The 20,123-nt window shown below is 32.0% G+C and overlaps 2 protein-coding genes and 1 long non-coding RNA gene across 4 annotated transcripts; 1 reads left to right on the top strand and 2 right to left on the bottom strand.

Annotated features, from left to right (window-relative positions):
• Positions 1–367: 367 nt before the first annotated feature.
• Positions 368–5,864, top strand: LOC107934690 (gamma-glutamyl hydrolase 2). Its single transcript, XM_016867172.2, has 10 exons — positions 368–939; positions 1,569–1,655; positions 1,845–1,934; positions 2,520–2,614; positions 3,596–3,656; positions 4,230–4,319; positions 4,431–4,493; positions 4,762–4,850; positions 5,403–5,495; positions 5,597–5,864. The coding sequence occupies exons 1-10, from the start codon at positions 499–501 to the stop codon at positions 5,646–5,648; spliced, it is 1,161 nt and encodes a 386-aa protein (XP_016722661.1). The 5' UTR covers positions 368–498; the 3' UTR covers positions 5,649–5,864.
• Positions 5,865–9,710: 3,846 nt separating this feature from the next.
• Positions 9,711–13,365, bottom strand: LOC107934669 (putative receptor-like protein kinase At3g47110). Its single transcript, XM_016867150.2, has 3 exons — positions 12,456–13,365; positions 10,589–10,660; positions 9,711–10,324 (listed from the first exon to the last, which is right to left on the bottom strand). The coding sequence occupies exons 1-3, from the start codon at positions 13,363–13,365 to the stop codon at positions 9,711–9,713; spliced, it is 1,596 nt and encodes a 531-aa protein (XP_016722639.2).
• Positions 13,366–16,072: 2,707 nt separating this feature from the next.
• Positions 16,073–18,599, bottom strand: LOC107934658 (uncharacterized). Of its 2 annotated transcripts, XR_001693978.2 has the most exons (4): positions 18,158–18,549; positions 18,017–18,073; positions 17,479–17,550; positions 16,073–16,212 (listed from the first exon to the last, which is right to left on the bottom strand). It is a non-coding gene; the product is annotated as an uncharacterized lncRNA (long non-coding RNA). The 2 variants fall into 2 exon arrangements; XR_001693977.2 differs by having other exon boundaries at positions 18,017–18,599.
• Between the last annotated feature and the right edge of the window lie 1,524 nt (positions 18,600–20,123).

The following is a 20,123-nucleotide window of genomic DNA, read 5'->3' as shown; positions in this document are numbered from 1 at the left end:
TAATTTGGTTCAAAAATAAGTTTAACAAATAATGAGAAAATATTTTGTAAATTGTTACTAAATTTTTATATTTTACAAATAGGGTAAAAATTCACAAGTGATATTATAGAGATATAATAAAATATTTAAAAATAAATATTAAAAAAAACAAAACACTAACTATGAAAGTATGGAAAATAAAGTAACTTATAATTGTGTATTAAATTTTTAAAATGGAGATAATATTACATAAAGTTTGTTTTATTTACTTAAAAATTATTATATAATATTTTTATTTTATAAGATTTAGTATAATATTTGGTATTTCAACTTAATTTTTTTCTAATTTGGTACTTAATTTTTTTTTGTCTAAATTGGTACTTGAATTTATCACTTTTTTTTTTTAATTTGATTTTTCAACTGCACAGTTTCCTTCCAAAGTTTTTAAGGACTTGATTTCAATCTTTAACTTGTCCTTTGTTTTTTTTTTTCGCTCTGTTTATATGTCAGTTCTCCAAGATGCCCTCCTTATTCGGCTCTAACCCTTCATCCTCCGATCCTGCAAACGACACCGTGCCTTCCCCTTCCTCTTCTTGTTCCTCCTCCTCGTCTCCGGACATGTGGAATTACTTTTTTATCCCTATCCTCCTCTGCCTCACCAAAGAACTTTCCCTTGCTAAAGCTCAAACCTCAACTGGACTCCTCCTCCCGAATCAACGCGGCGACGGCTCGGCCGATGATTCACTAATTTCCTTTTCGAGTTGCGCGAATGCTGACCCGAAGCTATATTATCGGCCTGTGATTGGGATACTGAGTCATCCAGGAGACGGCGCGTCGGGGAGGCTGAACAATGATACTAACGCTTCCTACATAGCTGCGTCGTACGTGAAGTTTGTGGAAGCGGCCGGGGCTCGAGTCATTCCTCTTATTTACAATGAGCCGGAAGAGATTCTTTTCCAGGTAATAATCATGATGTTCATTTCCTTGTAAAAATGCTGAAATTTGACTTTGAATATTTGGTTCTGTGTGTGTGTGTGTGTTTTTTAAAAATGGGTCAAAAAATATAGACAGTCGGTCTATTTTTTTTGGTAAATCTATTTTTGGAAAGAAAAATTCCTGATTTAGAATCTTAAATAACTTATATGGTCATGAAAAATCTTTTCCTTTTGTTAGGTAAAATTTGATACTGTGAATTTTTAATATTTTGTTTCATAATAAGTTTTTCCTCTTAATTAAATTTAAGAATATAAAAATGCTTGCAATTCCCGCATTTCAAAAAATTCTCTCGTTTTTGTTAAATCATAAAATTAGGATACTACCAGTTGTTGCAATCTCCTTACAGTCTATGCAAAGGATCGAATTTTAGCTTAGTTGCATTTTTGTGGATATTCTTTAGTACCTTAATATTTGAAATGATATTTTGATTGCTTGGTCGATTGCATATGCATATGCCTTTCATTTCCTTGCTTTGATTTGCTACGATTAGACAGTGTTATGATGCTATGATACCTGCTTTAGCATAATTGTTGCCTTCCTTTGCCAAAAGCCTGTCACCTTGCTAAGTCACTTCTCCACCTTCGTATTTGCAGAAGCTTGAATTGGTTAATGGCGTGCTTTTTACAGGAGGGTGGTCTAAATACGGCTTGTACTATGATATTGCTAAAATGATTTTCAAGGTAATTTATATTTATATTTGTTTGTTTCTTGATTTTATGAAATTCACATGAAACTAACAAAAAAATATAGGCAAGAGATTGGTGTTAGCATGCAAGTCTATTGTTTCTTCAACTTATGCTTCAAATGTTTTTATATTTCCAATTTTCCATGGGTTGCATGTAAAACTTTTATTCTCTGTGTTTTTGCAGAAAGTTATAGAGAAGAACGATAGGGGAGATCATTTCCCGTTATATGCCGTTTGTTTGGGTTTTGAACTTTTAACAATGATTATCAGCGAAGTAAGCACCTCACATTATCTGACATTTTTTATCTGTTTCCTTTTTTTTAAAAAAGAAAAGAAAAACAATTTAATATTCTTCAGGCTTTTATCTGTTTATATGGCTTTTTCTTGATGTAGTTAACTTTTGTTCACTATTGTGGACTTTCTCTACTAATATTCATTCATGCGTCATGGCAAAATGACAAAATGAGACGTTTTTAAATTTCTTGATTTAAGGAACTCTATAATTTCCATTTGTGAGAGATTACTGTTGGCGTAACATGGCTAAATAATGGCAATTCCTGCATGTTTACCGTATTGTGAAAACTGCAGTATTTGATCTGTTAGGATGGCATGGTTACCTTGTTTATGGCATCCAAACCAATGGTTGACCTTGCTGGAAAACATTTTCTAATGGATTTGAAATCTCAAAATCTTACCTACTGGTTCTTTAGAAATCACTTCATTTCAAGTTAGCTTAAATCTACCCATGTCTACTGTATCCAATAACTTATTTTACTTAAGGATTTTCTTTGTTGAATTATAAAAAATTTAGCAAAATCATATTTTAATGAATACATACTTTTTTCCTTCTTGCTGATAGGACAAAAATATTCTTGAACCATTTTCTGCATCAAATCAGGCCTCTAGTCTCCAATTTGTGGAAAATGTTAATGTTGAAGGAACAGTATTTCAAAGGTACAAAACCTTTATTACCTTTCATGGTACATTAGTATTGTTTGATTTTGGTGCCATTTTTCTATTGATGCTTTTTCTCAGATTTTACATTATTATCCTTGGAGGATTAAGTATTTTATATTTCAAATATGTTTTGCTGGTCAGGCATTAGATGCTTTATAAGGAAGTTCACGAAAGTTAACGTGTTGAAGTAACAAAAGCCTCTCTGTATGCGCTGCTAAGAAGGGAAAGAGTCTTGTAATACATATGCAGTTTATGTTCTGTCAGACTGATCTCTCCTTTTCACTATTTGAATAAGGACTTTATTGCATGAGGATAGAGAAAGGAAGTCAACTAGTTGCATGAGATTTCCTGAAGTTCTTCAGGTTAAATGATGACCATAGCATAATATTTGGTGTGAAACTTTGGTACTATGGGCTTACCACTTTTCTTGTTAGCTTTTGCTTGCACCGTAGGCACATGGCAATGAATTGGTATAGTAACCAGACTTCACATGAAGCTTTTAGTGAAGACCATAAACAAGTTTAACACATAAATAGGAAGAGAATAAATGTGTGTTTGTTTAGCTTCCTGATTAGTGTCATTGAATTTGTTCTTAGTTGATTGAGGAGAGTTTAATAAATCCTTCTCTGAACTTCAGAGTTACTCCTTTGATAAATAGCAATAGCTGAACACAGTAATAAACCTTAATTTCCTGTTTGCTTTATCATCAAAAGGCTTTATGAATGTTGTAGGTATATCCATTTATAATATCTAACCTTTCAATCAGTAGCAAAAATGAGGTGATTTTAAGCTGATAATTTGTAGTTTGGTCCAAGTTAGTAGCAGAACGATATTGTCAGAAACTTTCTACTTAGCCCAACCTGGTTGACATCTTTTGTGTGAGAGCTTATCTGATTTCTTATAATCAGTGTAATTATATGTTCATTGCTCCAGTCAGTGCCACACTTCGACAGCTTGATAGTTATTCTCTTTTGCCAGATTTCCTCCAAATTTGCTGCAAAAGCTTGGCACGGATTGCCTAGTCATGCAAAACCATCGTGTGAGTTTCATGGCTCCTTCCATTAATATTTTAAATTAGTTGCACAACGTGTAACTGTTTGTCTTTTGCTTCTCTAGTATGTCCTCTTTGGATCATTCCTAAAACCACGAACTGATAATGAAGGATCTAAATTCTGATTTATTCAATGTTTTCATTTTTTTTTTTTCAATTTTGTTGCCACTGGTTGCCTGTTTCCTCTATTTGGCACTTTTAACAGCTTCCTACTTGTTAGCTTGTGCAGATTATTATTTGAGAGATGAAATGCATTTTAATGCACAGTAAATTGTTCATGCCTTCTGTTCTCCTAATATGTAATTTGATTTCCTTGAACCTCATTCTTGGTCTCTAAAAGCCTAACTTAGAAGAAAACTCAACAGGCAAGATGTCGTGCTAAGAGTAGAGACCTGTTAAAGAAGAAAGATGCTAATATTTCTTCCCTATTCAAAAGTTATCTTTCTTTCATGTGCGTATTAAGAAAATCCTTGCCGCCCTCTTCTGTGGTGCATTGTCTGTGTTAGGTTTCTATGTACAAGCTAATTAGCATTGCCTAAAATCAATGTCTAATTGTAACAGTATGGCATTTCACCAGAGAAGCTTCAAAATACTCCAAATCTGTCCAGATTCTTCAAGATCTTAACAACAAGCACAGATAAAAATAACAAGGTTCTGAATCTTACCATCACCATGCCATAGGAAATGTCTTAACTTGATTTATCTCATTACATTTTATGGCTGCTTTAAATGTCCTTGTTTCTATTGAAGTGTTAATAACAGGTATATGTCTCCACTGCGGAAGCACATGGCTATCCTGTCACTGCCTTCCAGTGGCATCCAGAGGTACCTCTTTTAGTGCTTTCTGATCATCGTCATGTTTATGCCTCAGTACAGTTTGGCATGGCAATTTTAATTTTTCTTGTTAAATAATAACCATATCAATGACCACTACAAGGAATTGGTGTCTTTTTTTTCCTTATTAACTTCTTTGTGTATCTCTGCTTCTGTTTCTCTTACTCCTTTTAATTTTGTTAGCAAAACTGTAGTTTTATTCTATGATCCACCAATACACTCCATTTCATTATGAATAGTCTGACCATATATTTTGCAGAAAAATGCTTTTGAATGGGGCTTGCCTATGATTCCACACACAGACGACGCCATTGAAGTGACACAACATGTTGCAAACTTTTTAATCAGGTTAGGAATGTTAAATAAGGAAGTTATTAATAGTTCTCTATATTCTTACAATTTAGTCAACAACAAACTGAGCTTATGTTATATTCGAGTGAGACACAATCTTGCACTTCAGCATATTATTTGAGTTTCGGGCAGCTGTTCCTATGTGGATATGTTTTGCTTCATCCTAAGCGTATGTAAGGAAGAAATGTTTAAAGGAAATTTGATAAATTTTAGTATATAAACAATATAAGAATATAAATAGTTTAGTATGAAAGGAGAAGGAAAGGAAGTAGGCAAACTTCATTCTCAGCATGCTATACTACAAGTAGTATTTCTGGCTGAGAATGAAATGCCCGTAGTTTTACGAATATAAGAAAGGAAAGGAAAGAAAAGGCGTATTTCTAATTATGTGACAGACTAGAGGTGAGATATTTGTGTTCGTGGCATAAGAATTTGAGTTCAAACCCTAACATTGGTTCGCCCTACCCAAATTATAAAAAATAAATACCATCTCTTTCCTTCGTCTGTTTGGAAGATGAGGTAATTTAACTTTCTTTTTTTCTGGTACAGAGAGGCTAGGAGATCACTGAATAGGCCAGCTACTCAAAAAGTGCTTGACAGCCTTATTTATAATTACAGCCCCACGTATTGTGGGAAAGCTGGGTAAGAGCTTATACATAAATCCTTTTGAGTTTTGACACTATCAGTACACCATCCTTTTGAATGTAAGCTGATTGACATGGTTGTGAATTTGAATGCTGTAGGAAGGGTTTCGATGAGGTCTACATCTTTACACAACGTCGAGCTCGAATTTGATAGAGTTGCTGTTGTGTACATAGTTAAAGATGTACGTGGTTGGATGTGTGTATATTGTTGACGCTGTATTTGCATTGTGAGTTGAATCTGATTGCTCTCTTCATTTATATAAGCTACGGACTGGATGCTTGCCACTGAGGTCATGCTCATTTTATCATGTATGAGTATTGAGTAGGTATTGTTGATAAATAAAGTTTGCAATGTTTATTCTTATTAGCTCAAATTCTAAAAATGAGAATAATTAAAATATAATCTGTTACTTGTGTTATAAATAAGCTTGAATATTTTACCATAGAAATAGGGTTTAAGCTTAAAAATACATTCTTTTTGTGTGAGATAAATATAAAAAGAACTGGATTTGTATTTGATGCGGTTTATGACATGCTATTGAAAATAAGTGTAAATTACATAAATGTCAATCGACTATTATAATTTTTTGTTTGAGTATTCGACTTTAAAAATTTACAAAATAATCACTTAATTTATTAATTTTTTTAATCCAAAACAGTTAAATTAGTAACAGTCGAATGGTGTGTTGTTAACTTAATGATATGTTTTTTTAACCATTAACTTTATTTCACATTATTTCAATGTCATATTATAATTTTTAAAAAAGAAAACTATTTTGAACTCCAAAATTACAATATGACATGGAAATGTGGAATAAAATTAATGATTAAAAAGACATTTCATTAAGTTAATAGCCACGTCAGCAGATTATTAATAATTTAGCAGTTTTGAACTTAAATTTTTTTTTTGATAGTCGGACAATCATTTTATAATTTTTTTAATATGAAATGATTTAACAAAAAATATGATAATCGGATAACCATTTATGCAGATTTCCTTGAAAATAAAGTATTTTATCAATTGGAAGATGGAACAGTAAACTAATGAATATGATGAATAGAATGGTAAGTATCCAATTAAACCTTTTGAGATATAAATCCCAACAAATTCAATTAATAGCTCTAATCAACTCTCCAAGAAATAATTCTTGATAATTTGAAGGGTGAATAACGAATTTCTAGGACTCTTTGAAGAAAATCGAGAAGAAAACTACTTCTAGTAATCATAAGAAAAAAATCTTGCACAAAAAAATTAACTCTAAACTCTAAAGTACATCTAAATAAAACTCTAATTAATCTAAACTGGGGTGAAGCCATAATTTCTTTTAGGGGCCGAAATTAAATTGTAATTTCTATGATAGTAAAAATGTAATTTCACCATTTTAATAGCTTATATCTTTATAAATTTTAAAGGATTAAATCAAATTTTTATCATTTTTAGGGGAACAAGGTGTAATTTTATATTTACTAATTTAAATTTTTTAAAATTTTAAAGGGCCTAAATGAAATGAAAAAAAAATTCATTTTAAGGGAGTCAATGCCTTATCACCCCCTAGCTAGCGTTGTTTGAATCTAAATAAAAAGTAGTTTGAAACTAAACTTTTTTTATTTGATTCAAAATACTTGGTGTGCAATAATTTTTTTGCCAAAAAGATCCTCCAAATATTATTTATAAGTTTGTATTTGATACATTGATAGTGTTTTTTTTAATTCTACAAACAGTTTTAAAATTTTATAATGTATCTATTTTTTTAAAATATTTATTTATTTTTAATATTTTATTGTACACCTAGAATAACACTTATGAACCCTTGATCCTATTTATAAAGTTTAAAAACTTAGTAACAATTTACCAAATATTTTGTCATTATTTATTAAACTTAATTAAATAATAAGTTATCTAGTATTTTTGAGTTAGCTATCTATTTTCTTAACCAAATATTTAAACTACCATTATGGGCTCGCCCATGTAGTGTTTTTTTTCTTTTTTGGTAGAGAACACCACAAAGCAATTACATTCTTAAAGTACTATCAACATAGAGAAATAATATCACGCTCGGCTATCAATATATTTCTTATTGAATCTGAAATTTTCCAAAATAGTTGTACATTACCCAATCCACGTGAAGCTATCTTGGTTATATGATCAGCAACCTTATTTTGAGAATCTCCCATTTTGCTATTGGCCGTTCCATCAGCTAAAATTAATTCTACTAGAAGCGCGTTGTCGCATTTAGTATTTTTAATTATAAAAAATAAAATTAATGTTAAATAAAATTACTATTTAATTTATATTTCCTCTCTCTTTATATACATATTCTTCCTTTCCGATTCCTTCATTTTCATCCCTTTTCTCATTCACCTTCATTCATGCAGGTTGAAAGATTTTATTTCTTTTTCTCGTTAAGTCAATGACATGAAATTTGGGTTTTTATATTAATAGAGGAGAACCGTTTCTGGGTTGAAAACTGTGAATTTTGGACTTCTAAACTTGAAAAACCTATGGCTACGCTTTGATAGCACCATTTGTGGATGAGGTGTTGAAGAAAAACTCCTTTATAAAAAAAATTTAGGGACTTTGATATTTTTCAAAAGAGTTCTTTTTCTTTTTCTTTAATTGTAAAAAAACAAAGAAAATTGTGTTGGGGCAAGAAAAAGAAAAGCTGGAGAAGATTGAAAGGGTGTTTGTTTATATGCACAATATTCAAAGAAATAATTTGAATCATTTCCCTTCCAATTTTATAAAAAAATTTACTTTAACCTTCTAATTTATTATTTTAATCTCTTTTTAGTTTTTAAATTTATAATATTTATCAAATTACTCTAAAATAAATAAAAAATAACATTTGTTAACTTTGTTAAAATGGCAGCCACCCAAATGTCACATCATTAATTATTTTTTAAATTAAAATTTTCAAAATTTATTAAAAGTGTTTTAAAATATTAAAAAAATTAAAATTAAAAAAATATTTTTTAATTTTAAAAAATTAATTAATTACTAATGTGAGAGTCATAAATGTACACATTGACTACCACATCAACAAAGTTACAAAAGCTGAGTGGAGGGCTAAAATGCAAGTCTAGTGTTACTAATCTCACATTGCTAATATATATAAAGTATAAAGAATTTGAATAGACAAATCGTTATAACTTGAGTAATTGAGTTGGGTGCAATTAGATAGTACATTTGTTATAATGACAATTGGGCTTAAATTTGGTGGTGTAAATAATTTTAATATTTTATTTTTATTTTTTAAAATAATAAAATTTTATTCCCATTTGAACGAATTTATTCAAATAATCTATATTAAAATTCACAGTATCAAATTTTACCTAACAAAAGGAAAAGATTTTTCATGACCATATAAGTTATTTAAGATTCTAAATCAAGAATTTTTCTTTTCAAAAATAGATTCACGACTGTTTATTTTTTTAAACCGAATTTTAAAAAACACACACACCCAAATATTCAAAGTCAAAATTCAACATTTTTACAAGGAAACGAACATCATGATTATTACCCGGAAAAGAATTTCTTCCGGGTCATTATAAATAAGAGGAATGACTCGAGCCCCGGCCGCTTCCACGAACTTCACGTACGACGCAGCTATGTAGGAAGCGTTAGTATCATTGTTCAGCCTCGCCGACGCGCCGTCTCGTGGATGACTCAGTATCCCAATCACAGGCCAATAATATAGCTTCGGGTCAGCATTCACGCAACTCGAAAAGGAAATTAGTGAATTATCGGCCTAGCCGTCGCCGCGTTGATTCGGGAGGAGAATTCCAAACTCAACAATTCATCAAAAGACCCAGGAATAGAACCCATGATTCTATTATTGGATAAGGAAAATTGAGTGAGGTCCTTGAGATCTGCAACTCCAGTTGGGATATCACCTGAGAACTGATTGTTCGACAAATCCAAACTAGTCAAAACTTTCCATTTTCCAATGTCAATTGGCAGTGGACCACTCAGAGAATTTGAAGACAAGTATAGGATGAGGAGATAGTTAAGCCTTGTCAACGTGGAAGGTATTGAGGAGGAGAACATATTGGAGTCTAGAAATAGTTTCCTTAATGAAGCGAGATCACCTAAGCAAGCAGGTATTGGTCCAGACAATTGGTTATTGGTCAAGAACGAGAAAGCCAATTTGTTTAGATGACATAACTCAGATGAGATGGATCCTTCCAACTTATTGTTTTCAAGAGCAAGACTTTACAACTCTTCCAATCCACCAATTGTAGTAGGAACCTGTCCTATCAATTTATTGCCTCCGAGCTCAATGTTTATCAAGTGACTTAAGTTTCCAATTTCATTGGGGATGCTACCCCTGATGTTGCATGAAGAAGCAGAGAACTCTTCAAGAGAACTTGAGAGATTTCCTACCACTCTTGGGAGTTCACCACTAATAAATGGGTTGCTATGGAAAAGAAACTTCTCCAAGACTCTACAGTTTGTCAAAGAAAAGAGAAAGCTCATTCCTGAGGAAGTTAAATTATTACTCGCCAGGTTGAGAATCTTTAAATTTCTTAGATTGCCCAGATTATCAGGAATGGACCCTGAAAAGTAATTACTAGACACGTCAAGAAGAGTAAGCTGAGAGGCATTGGAAATATACATTGGGATCGAGTCGGCAAGGTGATTGAAATCAAGATATAATTCCTCCATGTTTGATGGAAGATGGCCAGAGAGCTGATTTGTATCCAAAGAAATCATCCTTAGAGTTGAAATATTGAACAGTTGTGGAGGAATAGAACCAGCAATATTGTTAAATGCTAAATTCAACCAATTTAGATTGTTTAGGTTGCCAATCTCATGTGGTATTATACCTGCCATAAATTTTATCAAACAAAAATATTAGACAAATATGGAACATTTGCTTGTATTTTATTCTTCTAAGAACATAAAAATAACTCAATTATGATTTTATTAGAGTTTAGTGTGGCCTCAACTGGGAAAGAATGGACTTAAAAGAAAAGAAATATACTATTTGCAATGACTACGAAAAAATTTATAACTATTGTAACATAATCAAAATACAGAAAGCCGTTGAACAAAATTAAACCTATCATTAAAAGTTGGAAATAATTCACCTGTAAAATTGCCATGGGAGCAATCAAACAGCCTGAGAAGAGTTAAATTCACAAATTGTTTAGGAATTTCACCTGCAATTATAAAATTCACATGTCAAATTCAAAATTCATCTCTCAGTAAAGATTATAAGAATAAAATAAAGGCTTAATGACCTATTGAGCTCTCCAATTTTATATAATAAAGTCATTTTAACTCTCTATTTAACTTTTCGCCTTTAAACTTGTAATGTTTGTCAAATCACCCCAAAATGGATAAAAAAAATTCATGTGCATGTCACGTACTTATTTTCTTGTTTGTTTATCGTCTTTCTTCTCTATCGGAGACCCATATTTATTTTTATTTGGTCCAATCAAAAAATATTTTATCATTTCTGTATTCGCAATTCAATATAGATAGATATTTCATAACATATATATGTCTCTCTTATTCTCAATTTTCTCATGCAATTTGTTGGAATACTTGAACGATCGATTCTTTTTTTCGTCTTAGCTTCAAACTTTATGAATGAAAACAAAATAAAAGAGTCTCTCATTATGATCTAGATTTCATTTCTATGGGTTAAAAGATTAAAATAATTGGTTGAAAGACCCAACAAAAAGTTGGGTATATAGGAGTTAGAGGTGCTCATGGGCCGGGTTCAGGCCGGGCCCAAAAAATTTTGACCCGGCTCCTAGGCCTGGCCCAAAACATGGGCTTAAAATTTTGTCCAGGCCCGACCCGGGAAAAAAATCTTAAGCCCGAACCCGGCCCGGCCCGGCCTATTTTTTAATAAAACACCAAAAAATTATTTTAAAAATAAAAAATAAAAAAAATATATATTTAAAATATTTTAAAAATAAAAAAATATATTTATTATCTTTTTGCCCGAGGCCCGACCCATTTTTTAAACGGGCATCATTTTTTTGCCCAAGCCCATATTTCGGGCCTATATTTTTACCCGAACCCTCTAATATTTCGGGCGGGCCGTCAGGCCGGGCCGGGCCGCCCGACCCATGAGCACCTCTAATAGGAGTTCAAGGATAGAAATAACCAAAACTCATCTCAGCTACAGTACAAATAAAATTTGATCCCTTTCATTTATTTCTTTGTATTCTCTTTCATATTCCATTTCTTCGATGTGACTCTCTAGAGTTCATCTAAGTGATGTGCGCGATACAAAGTTCGCAATACAGAACCATTATTGTTCATCCTATTGTCTCGACTCGTCCAAAATAAAATAAATAAATAAATCTTTTCAAAAATTGAGAATCTCAATGATGTATTGTCTTTTATTTCTTTTTATTTATTAGCCTATCCATAAAAATATTAATGAAACCTCAATTCCTCTATTTGAGCTAGAAGAGAATGTACAAATATTCCTTGAATATTCGAAGTTTTCAACTATTAACTTTTTAAAATTAAAAATTTTAAAAATATTACTAACGTGATCATTTGTTTTGGGGGTGATTGACAAACAATACAAGTTAAAGGGCTAAAATAAGCGAAAATTAAATAAAGGGCTAAAATGATTTTTTTATAAAGTTGAAGGGCTAAATAAATGGTTATTCCAAAAGTAAATAAAGCTCCATTAGCAAGGTATTGCACATCATATTAGGTGTCATACACACTTCCAAGTCCAGTAGGAAATTAAAGAATATTTCTCTCATCATTTTCTGGTAGTTTATTCTTCAATCTTCTTTTCAACTATGTATTCAATTAATAAATAAATTTATGTTTTCAATCTCAATACAAGAGTGATCTAAATTATTATATTCATTAACTTAATTTCTTTCCAAAAAAAAAATCCTTACATTCTCAAACTACTTTTTTAAAAAAAAAGTTAACACTTGAAAAAGCTTTAAAAAACGGTTAGCAAGCATGTATTACCTTCAAAGTGGTTCCGACCAATATAGATGTCTTGAAGCTGGCTAAAATTCCCAATTTCTATTGGTAGGCTCCCCTCCATTTGGTTAAACGCTAAAGATAACACTTGTAACTCTTTGCACTTGAATAGACTGGCAGGAATTCTACCAGAAAGCAGGTTAAGACTCCAGTGCAATCCTTTCAAATTTGGAAGATGATCAAACATATCTTTTGGGATATGACCAGTGAGATTATTGGTGGTGAAATCGATGACTTCTAGCAAAAGCAAATCACGTGGAACAGAGGGTATGGAACCAGAGAGCATATTGTAGCTTAGATCTATTTCTTGCAACGAAGAGATATTGAAGATGGTGGAGGGAATTGAACCTGAAACCTGGTTTTCAAACAAATACAAGACCTCTAGCTTTGACAAATAGGCTAAAGAGAATGGCATAACACCTTTGAAGTTGTTTTGGTACAAAAACAACGTTCGAAGTTCAGTTAATGATCCCAACCATGATGGGATTTCTCCACTGAAGGAGTTGTTACCAAAGCTTAAATATTTCAGCCGTCGCAAATTGGATAACTGGACAGGTAATCCGCCATAGAAACTATTGTTTCTGACATAAAGAAGAGAAAGGAATGACAAATTTCCCAAGTGAGGTGGAAGGGTGCCTACGAGTCCCAACCCAGTAAGGTTTAGAGCTGTGACTCTACGGTGCTTGGATCCACAACTTACACCAAACCAATTGCAAACAGGGGCAGAGGTTGACCAGTTAGTTGTCAAGACATTTTCAGGATCATGAATAACATGATCTTTTAATGCTAGAAGAGCTGATTGATCTGTAAGTATGGTGGTTAATTTCATAGAGAAAGTAGGCATAGAAAAATGGAAGATGATAAGAATAGCTAAGTTGAGGAAAGTATTCCCCATTTGATTTTGGGTGTTTATCGAGCTACCAACAAAGGCAGAACTGAGATTAATAGATAGATAATTTATGTTGTAATTTATTCTTGCAACATTGCAAATTCTTTGAATGTGATTTAGGTAGAAACTACAGAGTTTATTATAGGATGTGATAATATGATTATGTAATTATTGCTTAAAAAACTTCTTTCTAAATTTTATTTAATTATTTTAGATTAGTGAAATTATTAGACAACGTGATAAATTTTTATCAGATAGGAAGTGACAAGTGAGCAGTCACTTCCAAGAATATAAACAACCCAATCACTCTCTTAACTAACCGTATCTAAACACTAATTGTTGTTTCTATTGACTAAAAGAATTTTCAACAAAAAAGATGTTGACTTAAAATTAAAATAAACCATCAAATTTCTTAGAACATTCAATGAGGTTGAAAGATTTTATTTTTAATTTTTGTTATTTTGGAATAATTTTTTTTCTTTCTACTTTTACCAAAAAATATATTTTAACTTTTTATTTATTATTTATTTTTTAGTTCTTAAACTTACGTTGTGAAAAAATCAACGTTTGTTAACTTTGCTAATGTGCCACATGTGGATTGTCACCGGGATGTCAAATTAGAAATTAATTAATTTTTTAAAAATTTAAAAATTTAGAAAATATTATTAATTTATTTTTAAAATACTAAATTTATTTAAAAAGTATAAAATTATAAAAAAATATTTTTATTTTTAAAATTTAATTAATTGCTAATGTGGTACATTAACTTTTTTATTCATTTTAGATGATTTGACAAACAATACGGGTTTAAAGGTTAAAAGTGACGGAAAATTAAATAAAAGACTAAAATGAATTTTTTTTAAATAAATTTGGAGCGCCAAAAAATTCATCATACTTTTTTTTGTCCTATCAATACGCTTAACAACATGCCACCATAATTTTGATTTTCTTTGGCAAGTCTGTATGCCATAGGTTTTTTAGGAAAGCTTTGTTTGTAATTTCATTAGTATTGTCATCTAGACTAGAGGTCTCTTTCAGTAGCCTTCTGTAACCACTCCTCACAATATACTCTCTTGTTACCTCCCCACTCCATACCCTATTGTCCTCTCGTGGACGTCTCGCTAGAGGAATTTGCAAGATAGTTTCTACCTCTTCCCTTGTAAACAAAGAGGTAACAAGATCCTCCTTCCATTGTCTCAGATTAGATTCACTCAGCTCTTCCACCTTAACTATATTGTGATCTCAAACTAACTCCTGGATTTTTTTTTTATCCTTCAACCCAAGGAACCAAGCATCCTGCCACTCTCCAAGCCGTTCCATCTTATAATAGTTGCTTTGTCGCCCATACGCTCCTCCAAGTATAAGAATGATAATTACCTAACTTTGGTTGCATGAAATCGACATTGGGGAAATATTTAGCTTTTAAAGTTCTAGCTAATAACGAATCATGATAATTCATTAAACACCAACCCTGTTTTGCAAGGGCTAAATTAAACTTGGATAAATTTTTAAACCTCATTCCCCCATCTTCATTTAGTTCACACAATTTATTCCAATTGCATCAATGAATCCCCCTCTTTCCTTTTTGTTCCTGCCACCAAAACCGACTTATAGCCTGTTCCATGTCATGACATAAAGAATTCAGTGGTAAAAAACAAAACATAGCATAAGTCGGAATTGATTGCAGTACACTCTTAATAAAAACTTCCTTCCCTCCCTAAGGAAGTATTTTAACACACCAATTATTTATTTGTTCTGCAATCTTATCTTTCAAACCCTGAAAGGTCCTTCATTTTTGCCTCCCTACAACATTCAGGAGCCCCAAAGACTTCTCTGGATCCATCAAACAACGCACCCTTAGTAATTGAGCTACTGAGTCCTTTGCATATGCAGAATCATTTGAACTAAAAAATAGTGTTGATTTCTCTAAGTTGATACTTTGCCCTGAATATTCTTCATACTTCTGCAAAATCCTTCTAATCTCATTTGCTCGTTTTTTCACAGCATCACCGAACAAAATACAGTCATTTGCAAAAAGCAAATGAGTAATCTCAGGATCCCTTCTACATACCTTGACACCCTTTGTTCTCCCCTCCCCTTTCACCATCCTCATCAATGTCGACCATCCCTCCCCACAAGTCAGGAATAGATAAGGACTTAGCGGATCCCCTTGTCTAAGGTTATAACCTCCCTAACCCGGACTAAATGTTATGACCATATTGAGAAGGCTACATTAGCCATCGAAATGGCTAAATAGACTATTTGACCTTCGAAAATCCTTAACACCTAACTAATTTTAAAGAAAACCGTTATTGGTGATCCAAGTTAGATAAAACATTAGTTTATTGGGTTTTCTTACAAAAACCCTAATTTTTTTTCTAAATTTAGAAAAGTCATCACCCCTGAAATTAATTAACATTAAAACATTCATTCAATTAGGCCATCTATACTTTATTATTGTTGTCATGTTTTAGAAGACTAATTGTTTTGACATTTTGTTTCACAAAAATTGAATCTTTAAAATGTCAACTATTATTCATATCATTTTGGAAATCCAATTGCCTTATCGATTTGTTTTTCAAAATGGTTAATTTGTAACATAGCGAAAAATTGGTGATCAATTTCAGTTTTACTTAAGTCATATATCATGCAATTATTAGTTATTAAGCTTCAGTAATATATGCATGCACAACCCCCCCCCCAAAAAAAATAATAATCAAGCCACAGACCCAATACATTAAAAATTACAATCCAAAACCAACAAAGAACTTATTAAAAATACTTATTTAAAAACAATCCGATGTCCGAGGTGATACCCCGTATGCTGGGTCTGATCCTAGTCACGAGTATTACCTGAGAAGTTTTGAACTATGGGGTAAGCTAAACTAACTCAATGTGAGTCTATAACAATATAATCACACAAACATTCATACAAAAAACAATCATTAATCCAATACCATTTGATTTAACACAATACAATACATAGCATAACGAGTTAATTAGCTCAGTGTAAGTCTAAACCATAAGCACATTCAACCATTCAAGCAAATGTCGTTCACCAAAATTATCGTGGCATCACAACCATAACATAAATATTTTCATTCATAAGTGTCATGAACATATCATAATGCATAATGAATTCCTACGCAAACCATCCGCTACACACCACGAGTTCTCCAAAACCCGTCTGCCAAACTCCAAATATTGCGAGCAAAGTTTGATGTGGTTAAACCACCATATAAACATAATGCAGTTATATTGCCATTTAACATTAAGTGCGATAAAATAGTCATTCTTCACAATACTCCCAGTATAGTGCATTGACTTCATATAAATATGAACTTAATATGCCGTCAGAACTCCATGGAACTCCTCCGTCAACCATAATAACCCACCTCATGCATATGCGATATGTCATACAATATTTCAATCAAATACACGCTTCATACGTATTCTTTCAATAGCATAGATTACATGTCATCATTATAACGTTCACATATCAATCATTTAGTTTCACCATCAATACGTTGACATTTAATCATATCACCAATCATTAACATTATGGAAAATTATTTCTAGTGCATGTATAGCAGTTTTTTCATTCAATACTTTTCATGGCATTTTACCCAACAAGATTTGGGGCATTCAATATCTATTTCCAAAATAACACATGTTATACATACAATCAATCACACATCATACCAATAAACCTTTCATATCAATATCAAACAATTAACTATTCAGTCAATCAAACAATTTTGCAAACATGCCATTTAGACAAGACCAGTAACGTACTTGATTTAACCACTTTAACACATTCACTTAGTCAATTAACTAAGCCCAACCAGCGAGCTTAATCCACATTTAGACCATATATATAATATTATCAAAACATTCAAGTTAACAAGTTAGGACCCATACATTATTTTTCACTCTACTATAACACACTTGCAAAACTCGCGGTTTCCCCTTAAGACTTTAAAATGAACCTAAATAAAAAATCATTATTTTATCAAATTGATATACCGCTTAAACAACCCTCAAACACCCTTTTATGGGTTCAATTCAATCATCACAACCATAACAATTTTTCAAATCTAAATTAGCTAGGTTTCTTACACTGGTTTGATGCGAAATGCATGTGCGAACGTCAACGGCTTCACTGTTGATTTGGGGCGTTTAAATCAGCACCTAACACAATTAAATACTGAAAATCAGTAGCTATTCCATCATTAAAATCTTAATCCAACCAATTATCGATTTCTTCAACAATTAAATCGAATTACACACTAGCCCATAATCAACCACACTTACACTTCCCAAATTGTCAGATTTGAGTCGTCGAATGATCAAGATTGAATTTTTCTTAAATCATACATGATTAAGGCTGATTAGGAAGGGTTTAAGAAACCAAGATGTTTTTGGAAATAGATGGGAAAAAATTAAAGAAAACAGCAACCCCCTTTTGTGCATTTAGGCACAGCGCACCACCACCAACGGTGGCAAATTGGGGTTAATTTAAAGTGCCAATTGAAATAACTTTTAAAGGCTAGAAAAATACCCATAAAATAATTATAAATTACCCTAATTCCAGATTTATAAATTTAGGTATTTCCTTGAAAGATTCATAAAAAAATTAAAGAAAATAAGCACTTACACTAGCTAGATGAAATGGGCGAAAATGGAGCTTCTTGGGCAGCAATAAAGATCGTTCCTGGAGATTAAAGATTTCAGATTTAGGATTGAAAAAATAAAGAAAAATGACAGCAAAAAGGAGGGAAAAGAATGGTGCAAGAACCCGTTGCAAAAAGAAGAGAAATTGATGGTGAATCTAGGTGGCTTGGGCGGCGGCACACAAGGAAAGAATGAAAGAGAAAGAAAATTAAAGAGAAAATAGGAGAGGAAGAGGGTGAACGACTAGGGTGGGTAAATTTTGAATTAAATGCTGAAAAATACAATAAAAAGTAGGATTCAATGCCTAGGCAACAGAAAATAAAGAGGATGAAGAATTTAGCAAAAATTAAGCTATTTTACAAAGGAATGGATTCAAACTTGTGCCCTTGATCTAATTACATTGCTTTCTTATTTTTCTTTTAACTAATAGGCTAATAGTTCATCCTTAAAATAATTTTACCAGTTTTAAACCAAAAATTTGGGTTGTTACAGATTTGAGGCAAAATTTATATAATAATAAAAATGGTGCAAGGGAAGGAATTTAAACTTTAGTTTCAATGAACGTTTCACTAAAAATTAACCAATAAACCAATACATCATTTAAAAAAACAAAAAAAAATTGAAAATCTAAAAGATATGGGCGTGACCACTCCCTCTCGATTCACTAACCCGATTCTACTAACCCCGACTTTTGGGATGTGACAAAAGCCCCTTGCCAACTTGAATTTTTCTCCCATCTCTCCATTAAAGCACACTGAGTACGACACTAAAGAAATACATGTTATAATCAAATCCACCCACGCCCTCTCATAACCCATTTTCAGCATCATCTCGCACAAGAAATCCCCCTTCAACCCTATCATAAGTCTTACTCTATCAAATGCACTCTTACAAATAATGTTCCTCACTTAAATAGATTAAGTGCTCACAATTATCTATACAATCACCTATACAAGTCTTTCAATTATACATAAATTTCAAGATTTGCTAACATAATGTATATCTATATCAATCCTTATTAAACAACAACTAAATTAGTTGAATACATATATTAATAATAACAAATAAGGTAAACAAGGATCGTTGGTAGCTAAGTCTTTAATGTTTTAATCCGATCCAACTTCCTTGATCCAAGCAATTAGATAGACATGATCTAATCTGATCTGATTCGATCCAATCCAATCCCTTAAATATGTTTTCCTAAGTGATATGATTTTATTGATGGACTAGATACAATCCACAATATCAGTATAGCTCAAAAATCTAATTCAATAAATTGTCAATCACATAAATATGAAAATAGTTCAACCAATGCAGTGCTTCAGGAAGTGGTGCTTCCACAAGCACATCTCAGTCATTCCAAATTTTTCAACAGTCTTCCCCTTTGACAATTTGTTGAGCAAAACATATACAACACGTGAAGCTATATCATCAAGTAACTTTAGCTCCCCCTTAGCATATTTCCATTATTTCCGAAAACTTATCTTAGAAAATAATTAAGTAAATTAACCATCAATATCAAGTTTGTGTTTTGCACCGATAATCAACCAACCATAATTATAACTAAGTAAATGAAACAAGGAAATAATACATCAACAGTAAAAGGCATTTGTTCACAAGGAATAAAGTTTAACAGTAGTATATCATCGAGTAGAAAATGAAGGATTAGATTAATCCAAAAAAAAAAAAAGTAGTTCACAAAATAACTCCCCCAACAACAATAACACCCCTTTTAGGTCAACTAACTTGTCAAACTATTCATCATCAGGAAGGGCAAGAAGATCAGCTTGCATGGCCTTTTGTCTGTGAATTACTTTTTTTATTGTTTTGGCCTTTATATGCAACCTGTTTACATGTCTCTGATTGAACTGAATGTTAGAGTTAGCTTAGCAATAATCTTTTGCTTAATGAATGAGGGGATGGATGTGGTACTTGCAATATTAGGCTCATCCAGAGGTTGAGCATCTTCCTCCTCCTTTGCATTATCTGACTTAAATATGAAGTTTCTTTGGTTGGATCATTTACAATGTGTTTCCCTTTTAACCATTTGTGAGGAAATTTCAATTTTGGCATAGACTTCTCAAATTGTT

Source organism: Gossypium hirsutum, chromosome D01, assembly GCF_007990345.1.
Source record: "Gossypium hirsutum isolate 1008001.06 chromosome D01, Gossypium_hirsutum_v2.1, whole genome shotgun sequence".
NCBI classification, from domain to species: Eukaryota; Viridiplantae; Streptophyta; class Magnoliopsida; order Malvales; family Malvaceae; genus Gossypium; species Gossypium hirsutum.
The sequence above is the reverse complement of the archived record's forward strand: the minus strand, read 5'-3'. Positions and strand labels throughout refer to the sequence as shown.

Bases quoted from the DNA above. Each gene is read 5' to 3' on its own strand.
- LOC107934690 (XM_016867172.2), top strand. From the start codon at position 499: ATGCCCTCCTTATTCGGCTCTAACCCTTCATCCTCCGATCCTGCAAAC. The intron at 1,656-1,844 runs GTAATTTATATT...GTGTTTTTGCAG, and splicing joins TTGCTAAAATGATTTTCAAG to AAAGTTATAGAGAAGAACGA. The intron at 2,615-3,595 runs GTACAAAACCTT...CTCTTTTGCCAG, and splicing joins GAAGGAACAGTATTTCAAAG to ATTTCCTCCAAATTTGCTGC.
- LOC107934669 (XM_016867150.2), bottom strand. From the start codon at position 13,365: ATGGGGAATACTTTCCTCAACTTAGCTATTCTTATCATCTTCCATTTT. The intron at 10,661-12,455 runs GTAATACATGCT...TTATAATTGCAG, and splicing joins TGGTCGGAACCACTTTGAAG to GTGAAATTCCTAAACAATTT. The intron at 10,325-10,588 runs GTGAATTATTTC...AATTTATGGCAG, and splicing joins CTCCCATGGCAATTTTACAG to GTATAATACCACATGAGATT.